Source organism: Leuresthes tenuis, unplaced genomic scaffold (genome assembly GCF_036924035.1).
Source record: "Leuresthes tenuis unplaced genomic scaffold, fLeuTen1.0.hap1 SCAF_22, whole genome shotgun sequence".
Classification (NCBI taxonomy): domain Eukaryota; kingdom Metazoa; phylum Chordata; class Actinopteri; order Atheriniformes; family Atherinopsidae; genus Leuresthes; species Leuresthes tenuis.
This window is the reverse complement of record NW_027325376.1, coordinates 18541228-18557595: the sequence shown is the minus strand read 5'-3', so window position 1 is coordinate 18557595 and position 16368 is coordinate 18541228. Positions and strand designations below refer to the sequence as shown.

Sequence of the window (16368 nt, the reverse complement as noted above, 5' to 3'; positions counted from 1 at the left end):
ATCTGAAACTGTGTTCAGAGACTGGAGAGCAGCAGTCTCCTGCGGTTTGCTCTGTAGGTGGTTGGGACCGAAATAGAGCCTCAGTTCCCCTCTTATCGAAAGGAGAAATGAGAGTATTTTGGTGGATGCTATGCCCAGGCTTAATCTCCTGTGGGGAAATGCAACTCCCTCTTTGCTCGCACACACACAAACACATACAGTGGCAGACATGCTCACCTCTCCAGACAGACACTTGCCTCTCTCACTCGGTGGGTGTAGTTTTCTCTCTGCAGCCGACTCTCCTGAAAAACAACTAACACGCTCGCGCGCACGCACACATGCCCCGTATCACACCTTCCAGAAGCAACAACAGTTCCAGCGAGGCAAGCCATCGAGGTCGGATAAGCGCCTGTGAAAGCTGTGGACAAGAAGAGAAGAATCAGCATTGTCTGCAACACATGTCCCCTCCCCTCCATCATCGCTCCACAAACACAGGCCTCCGGTCACTGTGTGAAAGGACCAATTCCCAGTGTTTTCAATTAGATATGAAAAAAAAGCTTGGCGTTATTAAAAATTTAAGGAAGGAGAAAAAATGTTAAGCACAGCTGTGGATTTTCTATTAAGCTGTGCCTGATATGACTGCTGTGAATTCATGGGGACCAATACAACCCCTTCCTGAGTACAGCCAGTGCAGTTCCACCTGCTTTACCAATCTGTTTACCTGCAGATGAGACACAACAGTACACTGCTCAAGAGATGAAACCTGTTTTCTCAAAGCTCCAGGAGTGTTTTGGCTATGGAATGCTAAATGATGACCAATTGATGTGGAATAATCCCAACGCTCGTGGGGCAGCCACTGTCTCGCAGTGGCTGACAAGCAACATGGATGCAGAACAGTCAAGGCACAAGGTGCAGAGAGAAAGACCTGAGGAAGAGTTGAGCAAGAAAGAGCTGGAGGGAATCACCGTCATTGAGATGAGTGTCACGTTCCTTTGCGCTCAGAGCAGAACAGAAAAATGGGGAGAGGAGTGAAACAGAGATACAGACGGAGCTTGTGCGAGTGAAGGAAGAGGAAGCGAAGGAGAGGATGCAAAATTGGGGGAGTGAGTAGAGTGATATTCCCGTGAACAAATCCTGACTTTCCCACTAGGCCAATTAAACTTAGACTGTTAGAGAAACCTTAAATACATCACCCAATTAGAGTTGGGGTTTGAATCCTTTGTTGGTAATGAGCTTCAGTTAGATAGGTGACAAGACCCAGGAATAGGAAGGACTCCTATTAGAAGGCTGAACACACTGCAGCGAGGGTGACAACGTGATCATATGCACAGGGGAATGAGACCTGAAAATAAACTCTTATTCAATCCATACATGAAAAAGTCATCTATGGACACTAACTGCATTCACAGTAGCACACAATTAAGGAACACATCTTCCTCCAACAACAGGTTCAGCTCAATTAATCTTTCATGTTATCTTCCTATTTTAATTTCTGCATTTTCTCTACCGCAACATGACACTTTGCCTTTCTCTGGCTTACCTCCCAGCTACTTATCAGTCCTGGGATGTTGTAGGCGCTACATCAGTTTTACTCTGACAAGATCAGAGCTTTGAGGAGCTCCTCAATAATTCATCAGACGACATACTATAGAGACAACCTGCAAAAGCTCATTTTAGGTGTAGTAGTGAAAGTCAGAGATAGGGTGATAGATGAGGGATGACCCAAAGCACTGAGCCCCCAAGCCTGGTGTGAGCCTGGTCAATGAGTCTTGGGTGTCAGTTGTTTGTCAATTAGATCCTTTTGATCTCCCTTAACGAATAAACAGCCCCAGGTTGATCACAAGGGTTGCACAGTTTGGATGTTTGGCAATCTATATGCTTGAACTGCATCCCTGGATTATCTCTGAACAGCAGAGATCACATCGGTGAGTCTTTGACAGAACTGGGATGTCCAATCCAAGCCTCTAACATGACTCCACCTGATTGACTAATTACATATTAATAAAAAATGCACGAAACCAATCAAAATGCAATATGTATTTATGTTTAAGACACATTGAAAAAAAATTCAAGGCTCACATGTCCAATATATGCAAGCATTCCGACGCGTCACTTTCAACTTGAACAAAGAACCTGTAGCAGTAAAAAGAGCCATCAGTCTTCAAGGAAATGATCCTACAAGCCCTAGGTTTTCCCAGTTCCTCTTAAGAGAAATGTCCAAGCTCAAAATGATTGAATGGGGAGCATCAGTCCATTTTCAGGTGTCTGCAAAAGACTTCAACCCCCTGCAGTGACGGTTTTCCATCTAAAAGCAGCCCATTGCCCCGAAGATTACGAAGATTATCCAGGAAGTCCGTCTGTGTCTCCAAACTTCTTTCACTTTAGCACATTGGAGTGCTAAAGAGTGCTGCACTTTAGGGCACTTTCAGTGTATCAGAAGGTGCATAGAATAAGTCTTCAGTTTCTTATAAATGAATGAGATACTTAAAGACAACTGTTTTAATATTTCAGGGAAATCAGTTGTTGCAGAGATGCTAACGTGGTGGTTGTTGAAGGCTTATATCAGAAACTGAAGACTGAATTTCTCAGCCTTGTAACCATTTTATTTTATTGCTAGTTACTGTTGCTTTTTCTCATTTCCAAAGAATAAAGTCTGCTGTGAGCTATCCAAACCATCATTTAAATTATAATTAAGATCTAATGTTAACCCACAGCAGTGGATGCAGTATTTTTTCGTGCAGCTGCTTTCTCAGCTGCTTAAATACGGTGGTGTCTCCCCCTGAGAGTGGAACACAGACTCACTGACTGTCCAAACCTCATAATCCAGTTCATTTCTTTTTTTTAATTAGTCTTACATTCCCAGAATTTTTCAGAAGAGAATTGGCTTTACAGTTGTTTGGTTAAAAACCTTTTAATTCAAGAGACATTTAAAGGAAAAGACAGGGGGAATGGAGAAACTGAAGCAGATGTGCTTGTTTGCAGCACCGTGGTAAGAAAGAAGAAATAGAACAAGGTAAAGACCACGAAGTGGGCCCAAAAGATGCCCGACGAAAAAAATCTCTACATCAGGTGGAGATTCTCCAGAGATGTCTGACATTTATACCACAGTGAGACCGAAACAAATGGCTGGCCAGAAAAACAAATCTGCCAGGTTTATGGAGACAATCCAGGTTCTAAAGTGCTGTGGGGAGGTGACTTTAACTGCAGGAAATGGTCAGCTACCAGTGACACACTATATATACACAGGGCATCGTCTCCTTTTTTTTGTCAAAATAAATCCCTCTGCCTGACAGCGACAGCAACAAATGCAGCTTTTGTAAACAGTTTATGGAGCCTTGTGTATGAAGAAGCAGGTTTGTTCCCTGTTGCACAGATTATACGGGCATAATTGCACCTATTGTAGTTGGATTCCAAAGCAAGCAAGGGAAAATATATTATGCTCGGACACGCTGCTGGATTTTCCATCTACAGCCTAATCAAAGCTGAATTACAGAAGGCTCAACCTCCGAACAACCTTTTTGCTCTAAATATTTCAAATGGATGCGAGCGGGGAAACGTGATCGGCAGAATAACTATGTTTGTCAGGACACTGACATTGATGCATCAGTATCCATCTGCCCTGTTCTCATTTTGAGTAAATAGAAGGGGGTGGGGGTGTTGAGTCATACTCACAATGTGGTGGAGTAGCATGTGGACAAAGATAAAGAAATTTCATCATGTGGACTAAACATGGCTCTACAGCCTCAGCTGCTCAATCAGGTCGAATATCTCAGTTTTTTCTCGATTTAACGCTTGACAGACGGAGACCACGCACCACCCCACGGAAATATGCAGCATGAACGTTATGCAGCATGAACGAGCTGGTGACGGTAAAGCCCATTTGGCCCATGTCATGTTAAATCTATCTCGTATTCACTTTCACATACCTATGAAACCCTGCATTTACTCTGGCTTACATCAGTCTGTGCTTCTTGGCAGCTTTCAGCTGAACATGTAGGGACAACTGTAAAAAGTTTTTTGTTTTTTTTTCTCCTGAACTCAACTTTCTGAGCCTGCCTGTGGATGTCAAATGGAGAATCAGAGCTGCATACAGGCACAATAAGGTGAAGTGGTGAGGACGAGGAGAACCAATACAAGTTGTTGATTGAGTTAAACAGGTTTGCAGGCTTGGGCCACACAACGGGAAATGAAAAGATGCTTCACTTGATAACTGCACACTAAGAGTACAGCAGAGCAGTGTGAAGGATTTGATGGAACAATCCTTAACGTTTTTATAGATGTGCGTGTACAATATGCTTATTTGCCTCTTCAATATCTAAGCAATCCTTTTTCGGTATTATTCTGTGAGTTTGTATAAGCTGAACTAAAGGCAGAGGAACACAACATTCCTGATTCTGAGAGGATTAGAGTGTGTTTACTCTCACGAGGACATCCACTTTCAGTGTCAGCGGCACACACTGTAAGTAGGATACATCATAATTGGAGGCAACTCCTCAGTAATGGGTGGGCTGCAAGCAGCAGTAAAAAGCTTGAAATTGCTCTTGCAGCATATCTGTCGCAGATATTATCACACACCCTGGTCCCCACATTTTTATTTCTTTCCTTCCCCTGGGAGTTTAACAAAACCAAAAATTTGCTCTTAGACGCATTTGGGAAGTCCTACAAGGTGTGACTCCTCTCTGTTCCTCAAATGTACCACCATGCTCTGCTGTCCTCCAGTCAAGGTGAAATTCATCCTTCAAATGCAGATAGAGTGGAGACAGAGATAACCTGAGCATTGCCATGGAAACTAGCCTCTCCAGCAATGGTACCGAAATAAGAAGTTAGAGGGTTAAGCTTTATAAGTTTTTTTTTCCCTTTACAGCTCTCACATTTTGCTTTTTCTCTGTTTCTCTGAAATTTGTTATTTGCTGATATGTTGAAATAACCTTGTTAACAGCCTTTGCCATTCTATGAGTGAAAAATGTGTGGTTGTATAAATTGACAAGGGGTTTGTTTGTTTTTTAACATTGCTGAGCTGACTGAAAACCACAGTGAAAATCTTAAAATCCCCAAACTTTCCCTTTACACTTCCCCCATCATACTTGAACTGTCTTACCCATCCCTGCTCCGGCTGAGTCACTCTGATTTACCTCATCAATCAAAGAGCCAAAGTCATGATTTTATGCTGTTGATGTTGGCATTTCTTTGGTCATGTTCTGCTGTTACCTTCCCTTTTTCTCTCCCAAAGATGTGATACAATCTAATCCACTCTGCCATGTTTTTCAACTGTGTCATTGACTGTTACCCCTGCGTATTTGCCTAACTGACCAGAAAACTTAGAAAATGCACTGATTTTCTGCTTTGTACTCCCACTCCACATTCCCAAATATGTGTAATGGTTCAGTTTGTGACAGACGGATTCCTCCTGAATGCATGTAGCTTTTTCCACTTCATCTTACAACCGGTAATTTTTATTTGGGTGATCATATTTAAGATGGGCTGACGTCGAGATTACTTTATTACTTTATGAGAAATTCTGGCTCGTTGAGATTATTGTCTAACTGTTAGTAGCTGTTTGAGGGGAACGTCACTGACCCATGTTTATGTATAGTGTTTGGGAGGGAAGTGGACTTGAGGGATTCATGGGGAAAAAGGAACCAGTAGGGTTTATTACCCTGTCTCTCAGACTCCTGGACTGAGAGTTTAGGGGCATCAGTTTCCTGCAGTTGCTCCTAATAAGAACTGAGCCATGAAGCCAACATGCCCAAAGGGGGTAAAATGGGATTCGGACAATTCTTTTTAAGAATATTTGGGGATGGGGAGGAGGGGGGCTGGCACTGAATAATTCAACTATATATATTTTTCCAATATGATTCATTTTCACCCAAGAAAGATATGAGAGGAGGTAAAGAAGTGGGTGGGGGAGTTGTTTCACTATCCGAGAACAATCTTACACAGCTTTCTTTTTGTAATTTTTTTTTTCATGCAAAAATCATGCGGCCAATTTGTTGATGTAAGTGACCTGAACCTCGTGGTTTGCTATCTTATTTAACCACTCACAGCAGAAATATCTGAGTGCTAGTGTAGGCAAGACAAGAAAGTTAGAAGTTAAGAATAGGCTTTGTAGTACAACAGATGTTTGATTGTTATTTGTAGTCTACATTTATTATGTGTTAGTCTTATAACATGTAGGTGTGTGCAGTACAGGGAGATGAGGTCAGAACTGTCAGAAACAGGTGCAGGATAGAATGTTTTCTTACATCTTATAATACTTACTGCAGTTCAGATTTATTCAACATACTCAGTTTTTAAATAGAACAGATTAAACATATAACTAACCTCATGTTAAGCTGTAGTGCTGTTCTAATACTGGTGTTGCTGTATTCATTTGAACTGTTCTTTTGTGCATTTGCAGGTAGTCTCAGACTCAGCTGGTCTCTAACATTCTTCTCCTTCATTGTCTCTTTCTTGTCCTAGGAGGTGAATTAGTGTTGCCCATAATAACGGTGGACTCCCTAGACCCCCCGTCCATTGCCACTCACTACCCAGTAATTCCCTCGCCCCCCACCACCTACCGCCCTTTCCTCACCCTGCTTGAAACCACCAAAGAGTCCCTCCCCTTGCCCAATGGCCGCGCCCCCTGCCCCTTGGATCAAGAGGACTGCGAGGAGACCATTGAGGTGTCAGCGTACGGCTCAGGGGAGATGACTGAGACGGATGACGAGGATTATTACAAAAACTCCCCCCTGGTCACTGACAGGACGGTCCTCCCTCCTCCCCCAGCCGTCGAGGGTGGTGCCCTGAACCCTCGAGATCGCCATTTCTCCCGATACCCCATCTCCCACCGTCCCCCTCTCTCCTCCACCCCCACTGCCAACCCAGACCAGCTAAATCCTCGCATCAAGACAGCTGGCGGTGGCAGCAGTAGTAGTAGTAGTAGTAGTAGCAACAACATCCCTGCCGGAAAAATGAACACCCGGGACCAGGTGCTGCTGCCGCCAGCCCACCCCTCGTCAGATCCGGGCCACCGTAGAAACCCAGGAATAACCTACCCACCAAATTTTCCCCATGTTCCTACTCCAGACCCAACATCTCCAGAGAGAGGCCTGCCGGGTGCCGTCGAGGTGCAGCAGTCCAGCAGCACCACAGGAATGGTGGTGGGCATCGTAGCGGCTGCGGCCCTCTGCATCCTCATCCTGCTCTATGCCATGTACAAATACCGCAACCGCGACGAAGGCTCCTATCAGGTGGACCAAAGTCGCAACTACATCAGCAACTCAGCCACGCAGAGCAACGGAGCTCTGGTGAAGGAAAAACAACCCAGCACTGCCAAGACAGTCACCAAGAACAAGAAGAACAAAGACAAGGAGTACTACGTCTGAGGGTGCGGCACTGTCACACACAGAGACAGACAGCATACACACTTAGAAAAGGAGAGAGACGAGAGAGGAGGAGGGAGAGAGGGCAGTGTGTGGAGAGCAGCAAACATAACGGAGTGGCTAATTCATTTAAAACTCAGTGTTTTCAGGTGCTCATGAGTTACCTTTAGTACTAATCAGAGGGAGGCAACAAAATTAGATGGCACAGTGGCATCGTGGTTCTGTTCACACCTTTATGTATTGTATTTTTTTATTGGACTTAATTATGATGAAATGTTAACTTGGTCAATTGCAAGGAAAGGTTACAACACACAGAATCAAAAAAACATACTGTGCCAACAACAATGTAGCAAATGCTGACAAAACAGTCATTCATGGGTTAGCATTTAACAGGTTATATAAGATCTTGAGTACTGTAGGAAGGTATCACCAACAGTATTTATGCCAAAGTCTCTGCTTCATTCTGAGGCGAGCTTGTGGTGAATACAATCACCTTAAAAGTATCAGCATTGTTTTTCCAACTTGGCTCAGATCAGCAACTTGGCATCCCTCTGTAAAAAAAAAAAAAAAAAAAATGAAACTGCCAACTCTGAGAAACGCTGCGTTGAATCCAGCTCACCCACGCCTGAAAGTGTTCCAATGTCTCTCACCTCTACTCAGACCTCTTTCCTCCTCTCATTCGTTAGAGCACTCCATTTCTCTCCTTCTCTACGGTGCCCAGCAGCTGATGCGACGTAAACTCTGCCGTGTTTCAAGCATGTAGTATTCATTTATGAAAAAAGTTTTTCTTTCTGTGGAGTCAAAAAAAACTTTTTAAAAAATACAATGACTGATGATCATAACGACGTTAAACGTAGCAACTATGTGAGGTACCAACCGCTCCAACCTATCGGATGCTAACTTGTACGTTTAGCGGCCAAAAACCTGTCACGGCCAAAACCCCTTGGTCGTTCTTTGTTCCAGCAGATGTGTGTGATGTGTTTCTGGGGCGCCAAGGTGCCCCCCTCGCGGGCTAGCAGAGAAACTGTCACATCCTTACTAATCACAGAAAAACACCCCCAGCAAACCTGAAGAACTCTGTTCTATATAATTATAAATATATGTATAGACGTTGCAGAAACCTATGGACCTAAATCGTAAGTGAGTCTATAAATAAATTTGCTGAAAATGCACAGCGAAGATGGACTTTAGGATTTTTTGACGTCGGAACAGTTTCACCGCCCAGTCCCCATTCTTGAGACCCCTCCCCTTCTCATGGACAGTATGACTAAAGAAATGCTCTGCTGCAAGACTCGGTCACTTCAGTTTGCTTTTGTTTGTTTTTTTATTTGATTATGTTCTTTGAAGAAGCGAGAGACATTAAAGGGTCATTCTGAATCTATTCTTGCTGGAGTTCCACTGTGGAGTGAAACATCTTGCAGCAGAAAAAGTGACTGTGTCTTTCACCCCGCTGTTGCCTGACTGGACTGACGGCAGCCAATGGGCAAAGCAAACTTTGTGGGAGAAGCACACAAATAAAAAGGTGAACGGCAGTTCCCTGGAAGATGTACAACTGAACTCTAGTATTCCAATTTTCTCAACTCTATTAAAAAAAGAAAACTGAATCATGAAAAGAAAATACCAGAAAAAAGTTTGTGAAATGTCTAAATATTTGACTCCCATCCCATTACTAAGAGAAACGTGTTTTCCCTTCTACCATTCCTGTTTGGAGAGAAAAAAAATGACAATGATTCTGGGAAATGGAAATTTCTATGTACTTTCTTTTGGTGATTGAACAAATGTGATTTAGGTTACAAGCAAAAACGACAGATTCTCCTTTACCAGAGGAGAGAAGTTCTCCTTTTTCCATCCTGCATCTGTCATCCTAAAATCTGTTTTTCGTCATCCTGCATCTACTTCCTTGTATGGCAGATTGTATGTTTCATATCCTGTGGAGAAAGCAAGCTGTGTCAGTCCTGCAGTTTCTATTTGTTTTATATCTATCACTGTCTGTATGGTGAGAGATATGATGGCAGCCATTCATTTGACAGGCTCCATCGATTCACTCTCCTGCCATGTTTGTTTGGTTTCTCTCTCTTCATTCCAAGCATACTCCTCCCAGTATCTTCCTGTTCTTTCTAAATGTTATTGTAAAGTGTTCCAGTGAGATGACTCTAAATATGTGTACATTAACAGAGGGAATACACTTGGTTATATACTTCTTACTTCCTGAGTCACGTGGTCTGTTTATCGTCTCCTTGTCTTCCAAGCATGATATATACAGAGTATCTCAACAAATGTGCTACTACCTGCACTTGACAAGAAACAGCTCAATATTTGCCAGAAAAAAAGCCACTACTCGTAGAACTGAATTTGGCTACATCTCCACTTAAACCAAACCTATGACAAACTGTTTTGAAAATTACTAAAATGCAATCACAAAAACTTCTCAACCACATCTTTGTAAATAGCCAAAATGGCTCCACTTTAGCCTAAAAGTAACTGGTGTTGAATCACTTCCCAAATAAGCATTTACATGAAATAAAAGGTTGATTACTTTCTCTGGCTGTGTAGGAATATTTCACACCATAGTGTGAATTAATAGCCTGAAGACGTTTTTAGTTAAAATAGAGAAAGGGGACAAATCAAAGGAAACTGACCTCTACGGTGGTGATCATCGCATCATCTCACTTGCAGAAAATGTGCAAAAGAATTCACACACTGAAAAAGAATTCAGTTTTTTTGAGGAACTTTTTAAAAAAAATAATTATAGCTACAAGTCTCTTTGGGTCCAAGTTTGGCACATCCAGCCACTGGGAATTTCTGTCCATTCCTCAAGACAAAACTTCTCTCGCTCCTTCATGCTGGATGGGTTCTGCTGGTGTACAGAAAGGATTAAGTCATAAAAGATTCTCAACTGGATTTAGGTCAAATACAATTAAATGTTTTCACCTTAAACCACTTGACTGTTGCTGTCTGTGTCAGCCTCAATTCACTGGGAGGCTGAAATAGGCAGTCCTCAGCAAATTGCCTGTATTCACCATTTGTCATTCTGACCAATCCACCAGACGTAGCTGATGAAAAACATCACCAAATCATAATACTGCCTCCACCATGCTTTATTGTAAGGATGTTTCCGGGGTGGTGGGAGGTATATCTTCTTTGACAAATTTGGGGAGCCTCTCAGATGCTTTTTGGGAAACTCCCATCTTTTATCTTTGCTTACTGGCTTTTTCCAGACCTCTCTTCAATAAAGACCAGGTTTGTGGGGCAGTGTAAATCCCAAAGTGCTCCTATGGACAGTAACTTCAATCTCTGCTAACAGTTTGCAGCTCCTCTGGGTTATCTTTGGCCCCTCTGATTAACGCCTTAATCGGTTTACGCTCTCCTTGCTGGATTTTTGAGGTGTCAGTCTTATTCTTTCAAACTCCAGTCCTCACTGTCTTGCTCGCTTAGTGGTGTTACTAAGTCTTTCACAACACATATAAAGACTGTATACAAAGTTCATGTAACACTTATGTCCATGATTTCCACCTCTGTGTAATCTACATGTGAGACTTCAAGGGATAACTGGAAGGACCAGATCTTCAACATTTTTCCGTTGTTATGCAACAAATTAGAAAAAAGGCCAAAGGGGTGCATAGGTTTGCAAAGCTCTGTGTTTTAACATGATCAGGAACTGACAAATATACAGTATACATAGGATTCATGCCGGAGGACATTTTCACACACACTTTCCTCCTCTCCTTTTTCAAAATTGTCAAACCCCAGTTAAACAAATCAAAGTTTTGAAAAGCAGGCATTCCTCCCCAGGAGGACACAGAGGGGGAGACCTTAAGAAGAGATACTTCCTTAGATGGAAGAAAAAAAAAGGTTTTCAAGGTTATAACTATAACTATAGATACACACACAAATACACGAAGCACAAATCTATCAATATTTAGTGTGACTTTCACTCTTTGAGGATATTGGTGTCTAAAATTCACCACAAATACACACCTATAATCACCGGGAGGGTCCCTAGATCTAGAATGTTGCATAAGAGTGCAAATTATAAGACAATGATATTATGTAGTGGATGGACTCGTGGATGCAAGAGTATGTCCTACTGTTTGATTATTCTGAATTTCAGCTTTTTTGGCACATCACAATGAACATTACCCACCACTCAGCCAAACAAGTATGAGTGAAAGCTTCAATTGGACTTCAAAATCCAATCGCACTCGCTAAGGGCAAGTCTATTTTTTTGGTCACTTTACAGTTGACATCAATGTTAAATCAACCTTTAATTTTAAATAAAACATCCTGAGCAATTCAAACCTATCCTAAACAAATTATTTTAAGCTCAGTGACTGAATACTATTTTGTGACATCCCATGTGATGTGTATCAGTCTGTTTTAAATTTGGCCCTTCATCACCATTCCCCTTCAAACCTCTAAAGGACAATGCTCCACACGGCAATATCGAGGTCATCACAGGTAGCCAATCATTTTGGTTAAAACCATGGTTAAAGTATGCTAATTTTCCAAACCATCTGAGCAATACTACAACTCAAGCACGCCCTCACCACCTCTCCAATCAAACACTGCAAGTAGGCTTTAGAAAGACAAAGGTAAGTATTCTGCTGCTATGTTGGTGAGTCACTCACGCCACAAAAACTTGAAAAGGGATTTTGCTCTAAAATTATGCGATTATCTTCATTTTGGGCCTAAAATACACATGAATACTGAAATAAATAAATATGTTTCCTCTTGGCTTGATGATTCAAATTTATAACGTTACAAATAAATTATCGACCCCTAACAGCACAAGCCAGGAAAACTCATCCTGAATACCTCTTGCCATGAGATCATTTTAAAATGTATGGCTCCTGTAGAGGTTAGAGAGATTACTCTCTATGGCCTGTCCACTAGACCAACACAAGCCTGTAGAGTGAAGAAGGATCTGTGGCTGAAAAGGCAGCCTGAGGTTGGACGTTCAGTGTCACAAGCGTGGCTCTCTTCCAACTGGGACACAGCACTGTGGTATTCCGAGATGTCCCAGTCAATTAACTTGAGATATTTACGACATAGCCTATTTGCTGGTTTCAGTTAAGTTTCTGGATTCTTTATTTGATCCCTTTACTGACTTGCAGCTGACAGAATAAGGTTGTATCTGTCTTGCACAGTGATACAACTGAAGCACATTCATCTGATGAAATACACAAGGTCAGATCAACGGTATGCTTGTCGTAATGATGGGGGCAGTGATATGTAGAGGCCTAATAATTACACACAGCAGCACTTGTTCAGTTCAGTTAATACTTGCTACGCAGCTGAGTAGAAGCCTTTTAGTAAGAACAATTCTTAAAAAGAAGGTTTAGATATTGCCCATCATTCACTCTCCACTGGCAGACTTCCTGTCACTTTCAATCTAGCTGCACACAAATGATGCATTAATATTTCAAGATCAAGTTAGTAAGAGCTACTTCGTGCTGTGCTGGTACAGAGAAGAGGCCTCCTCCGGCACACAATAGAATTTTTTTCTTTTTATGAATCCATTAAACAGGCTTTACAGATGAAAAGTTAAACAAGGATTGAAAGCAGAAACACTAGTTAAAGATGGAGCATTGCAGTGAGAGTGAATGTATTAAGCAAACAATGCAACCAGGGAGTGAACGACATTTCATGCTGGAGACATGCTGGTTAGACAAACTGTACTGTAGAGCTGGCTTAGAAAGTGACTTTCTGCCATGCTGCATTTTTGGTCCACTGAGTTTGAGAAATAAAGGGAATTGTTACTCTTCAGACTGATCAAAGTTTTACAGCTGGAAAATTTTTGGCCTAGTGGGAATTTTCCCCAAGCAAGCAGCAATGTATTTCACAGTCATCGTTTCACTGGTTTTCTAGTATCTGTCCCCTCAAATAAATTTGAGCTATGTGGTTTTTGCATGTTTCTAAGCCCCCTATCCTCCAAGGATATGAAAGACTCTTCTGTCATCGAGTTTAAACAGTGAGTCAAAGGTCTTTGCGGAACTGCTTCCACAGAGATTGAAACAGCACGTACACAGAGACACAGGATCAATTTAAAAGCTCTGCTTGTGACTCTGGAGAAGAGGTTTGTAAAGGTAAGGAAGGGGGGGGGGGGCACACACACACTCCTCTGCTCCATTTTGTGTGGCGTTTTCTCCCTATTTCATCATTCAATCTTCCATCCGACTGCGACTTGTTGCCTGTGGCTGCTTTTCCCATTTACTCACCAATGTGTAAAACCTGATGTGCACACATGCACGGACCATAGTATGATGAGGCACCCCAGATATTCCCCTGCTAATATTGATGGCTGCTCCTCCTACAGAGAGAGAGAGAGAAAGACACTGCTCCACATTCATTCAGTAAAAAAGAAAGAAAGGGTACAATTTAAAAAAAAAAAAGCTGGCATAATCTCTCCATTGGCAGAAAGTTCAGCGGTAAAAAGGCACAAGAACTTTACTTTCACAAGAAATATGATATCACTGGTTGGACAGACACTTGGCAACGACATCATCTTAGCAGCCACCCCTGCAGTGCACGCTATCAGCACTGTGCTGGTGTGCATCTGTGCACATGTGAGTGAATGTGAAAATAGGAAGAAGAGATGCAGCTTCAGAGTCAATTTGTTTATTTGCTTTTCTCCAAATAGAAGCTCCAGTAAGCTGTGAGATGCCTGCGTGTGTGTTTGTCAGTGTGGTGCTCGGTGTTTAATCGGGTGTGTGATATCACCCCCCAAGGCAGAGTTTATGACAAAAGGAGGCTCCTTCAGGAATACACTTTGTTTTAAGTCCCTGCAGACAAGCATGCAGCTCAGGTGATCCTTGCCTGGTTTGGTAAACATGCACTTGGAAAGACATGTTAAAGGTAAATCCACAGACGCCTGAACAGCTGTACTGTGGTTCAAAGACTACAAACCTAAAACATTCTTTAAGCGTTGGCTTGTCCTACGAGATAAAACATCACAAATATGTTGTGGTGTTCTTGATCACAGGTGACATCACCTGTTTTCTTTTTCCCCACTTGAGAGCTTGTTTTTTTCCAAGAGAAAAAAACACTGACATTAGCATGATTTCAGAATACAGTCACACATTAAAAGGCCCAGTAAAAGGGAGACCATCAAGACCACTGAAAATGTGACACAGGTTGTGTCAGGCTATTTTTGCCAAAGCCAGTAACCGATCCAAGCCAGCACTTTTAACTCAGAGGCTGGCAGTGGGGAATGTGAAGGTGACCGCTTGTGTGTTTAACCCAGCAACCCCCTGAATTACATACAGACCAAAAGAGATTTAACTTAACTTGATAAACTCCTTTCAAAGACTGCAAAACTCTTGAAATGGCTCAACTGTTAGGCTGTGACACACTTTGTTTTGAATCATCAGTTAAGTTGCAAATATACACACGGGATATTCTGAATACCACTTGTTCCAGATTATGAAGGCATCTGAAATTCAAACCTGCGATGTTCCTCTGTACTCAGGAGGCAATGCAGGTGAAAATGTGGATGAAGTTTCATGACAAAGTGTTTTGGTGCAGCAGGTGTTGCGTGACTCACTCTCGTTAGAGCTTCCAGGTTGTCTTAGATTTTCTTCTGTAGCTGTTTTCATAACATCTTCATCTTCTGGCATTACAAATAAATTTACATAAAAGTTCATGCCCCCCTCCACAACCAAGAATCAGAAAGGTGCCATGACCAAGCATGAGTCACAGACTGCAACTTCCCTTCTGATCTGAGTTGTGTTGCATCAGCAGCAACTGCAAACACTAAGCTGCACTGATTGTTTTTCTTCTCCGTGTGTTTATGGGGAACTTTGACGATTGGTAATACAAAGTTTGGCTGTCAACAAGTATCAGTGTGCCCACAGCTGTCAGGCACCAGCTAACCACAGCACCTTATTACTAGATACAAACAGTAAAGTTCTTTGGTAAAAAAAAAACAGCAACAACCACTAACACCTTGCTTTTGAGTGCAATGTGAAAGCATATAATCTGCATTTAGTCCTGCGTTAAATCATTTGGCATTAGACGACAGCTTTTTATCAGCTTTGGCCCAGCATCGCACAGATGGGGAACACAACACCAGAGTGGACGCTCATTTGGACCAAGGATGCTGCGGTCAGGACCACAAGAATGAGCATCACTCTCTGTCAGAAGAAGCTGGCTCCTTGGTGTAATTCACAGCTGCGTGCTTTAAAGCAGACTGCAAGAAAGTTGGAAACAAAATGGTGTGTCTCGAATTTAGAAGAGTCTCAATTAGTCTGGAAAGGTAGTCTAATAACGTATAAGAAAGCCCTTCATAAAGCTAGAACTGCTTATTATTTATCATTGAAAGAGCAGAATAAGAACGATCACAGGTTTATTTTCAGCACTGTAGCCAGGCTGAGTCCGAGGTCTGTTGAGCCATTTATTCCTTTAACTCTCAGTAGTGATGATTTCATGAGCTTCTTCCCCAAAAAATTGTTTCTATTTCAATTCATGTAATCCTTCCTGGTATTACCTCTGATGTCTCATCAAGTACAGCAACTTTAGAAGTATCTTTAGAACCTGATTTGTATTTAAACCGTTTCTGTCCAGTTGAACTCACTGAGTGAAATAACATTAATCTGTACAACAATAGTCTCTGCTAAACCATCAACTTGTATCTTAGACCCAAATCCAGACCAGACCATGTTTCCATGTTGGATTTGATCAATCTGTTTTTGTTTACAGGATAAGACTTACTCTAGATTCAGAAGTGTTGGCTAATTATCGACCTATATCTAATTTCTCTTTTATGTCTAGAGTTCTTGAGAAAATAGTTGCAGCTCAACTTTGTGATCATTTACACAGAAATAATCTGTTTGAAGACTTTCAGTCGGGATTCAGAGTGCATCATAGCACAGAAACAGCACTGGTGAAAGTTACCAATGATCTCCTCTTAGCCTCTGAAAGCGGACTTGTGTCTGTGCTTGTTGTGTTGGATCACAGAGCTGCATTTGAAGCAATCTATAACAGCATTCTATCACAAAGCCTTCAACATGTTATTTGAATTAAAGGAACT

General features: G+C 42.0%; 1 protein-coding gene across 7 annotated transcripts in view; it reads left to right on the top strand.

Annotated features, from left to right (window-relative positions):
- Nucleotides 1-7920, top strand: part of nrxn2b (neurexin 2b) — a 634570-nt gene extending 626650 nt beyond the window's left edge. For 6 of the 7 annotated variants that reach the window (XM_072375804.1, XM_072375805.1, XM_072375806.1 and 3 more), the window contains one exon: nucleotides 6439-7920. In XM_072375804.1, the coding sequence (XP_072231905.1) occupies nucleotides 6439-7343 (905 nt within the window). In that variant the 3' untranslated portion in view covers nucleotides 7344-7920. The remainder of the gene's footprint in view (nucleotides 1-6438) is intronic. The other variant, XM_072375807.1, reaches the window with a different exon arrangement.
- Nucleotides 7921-16368: the final 8448 nt, after the last annotated feature.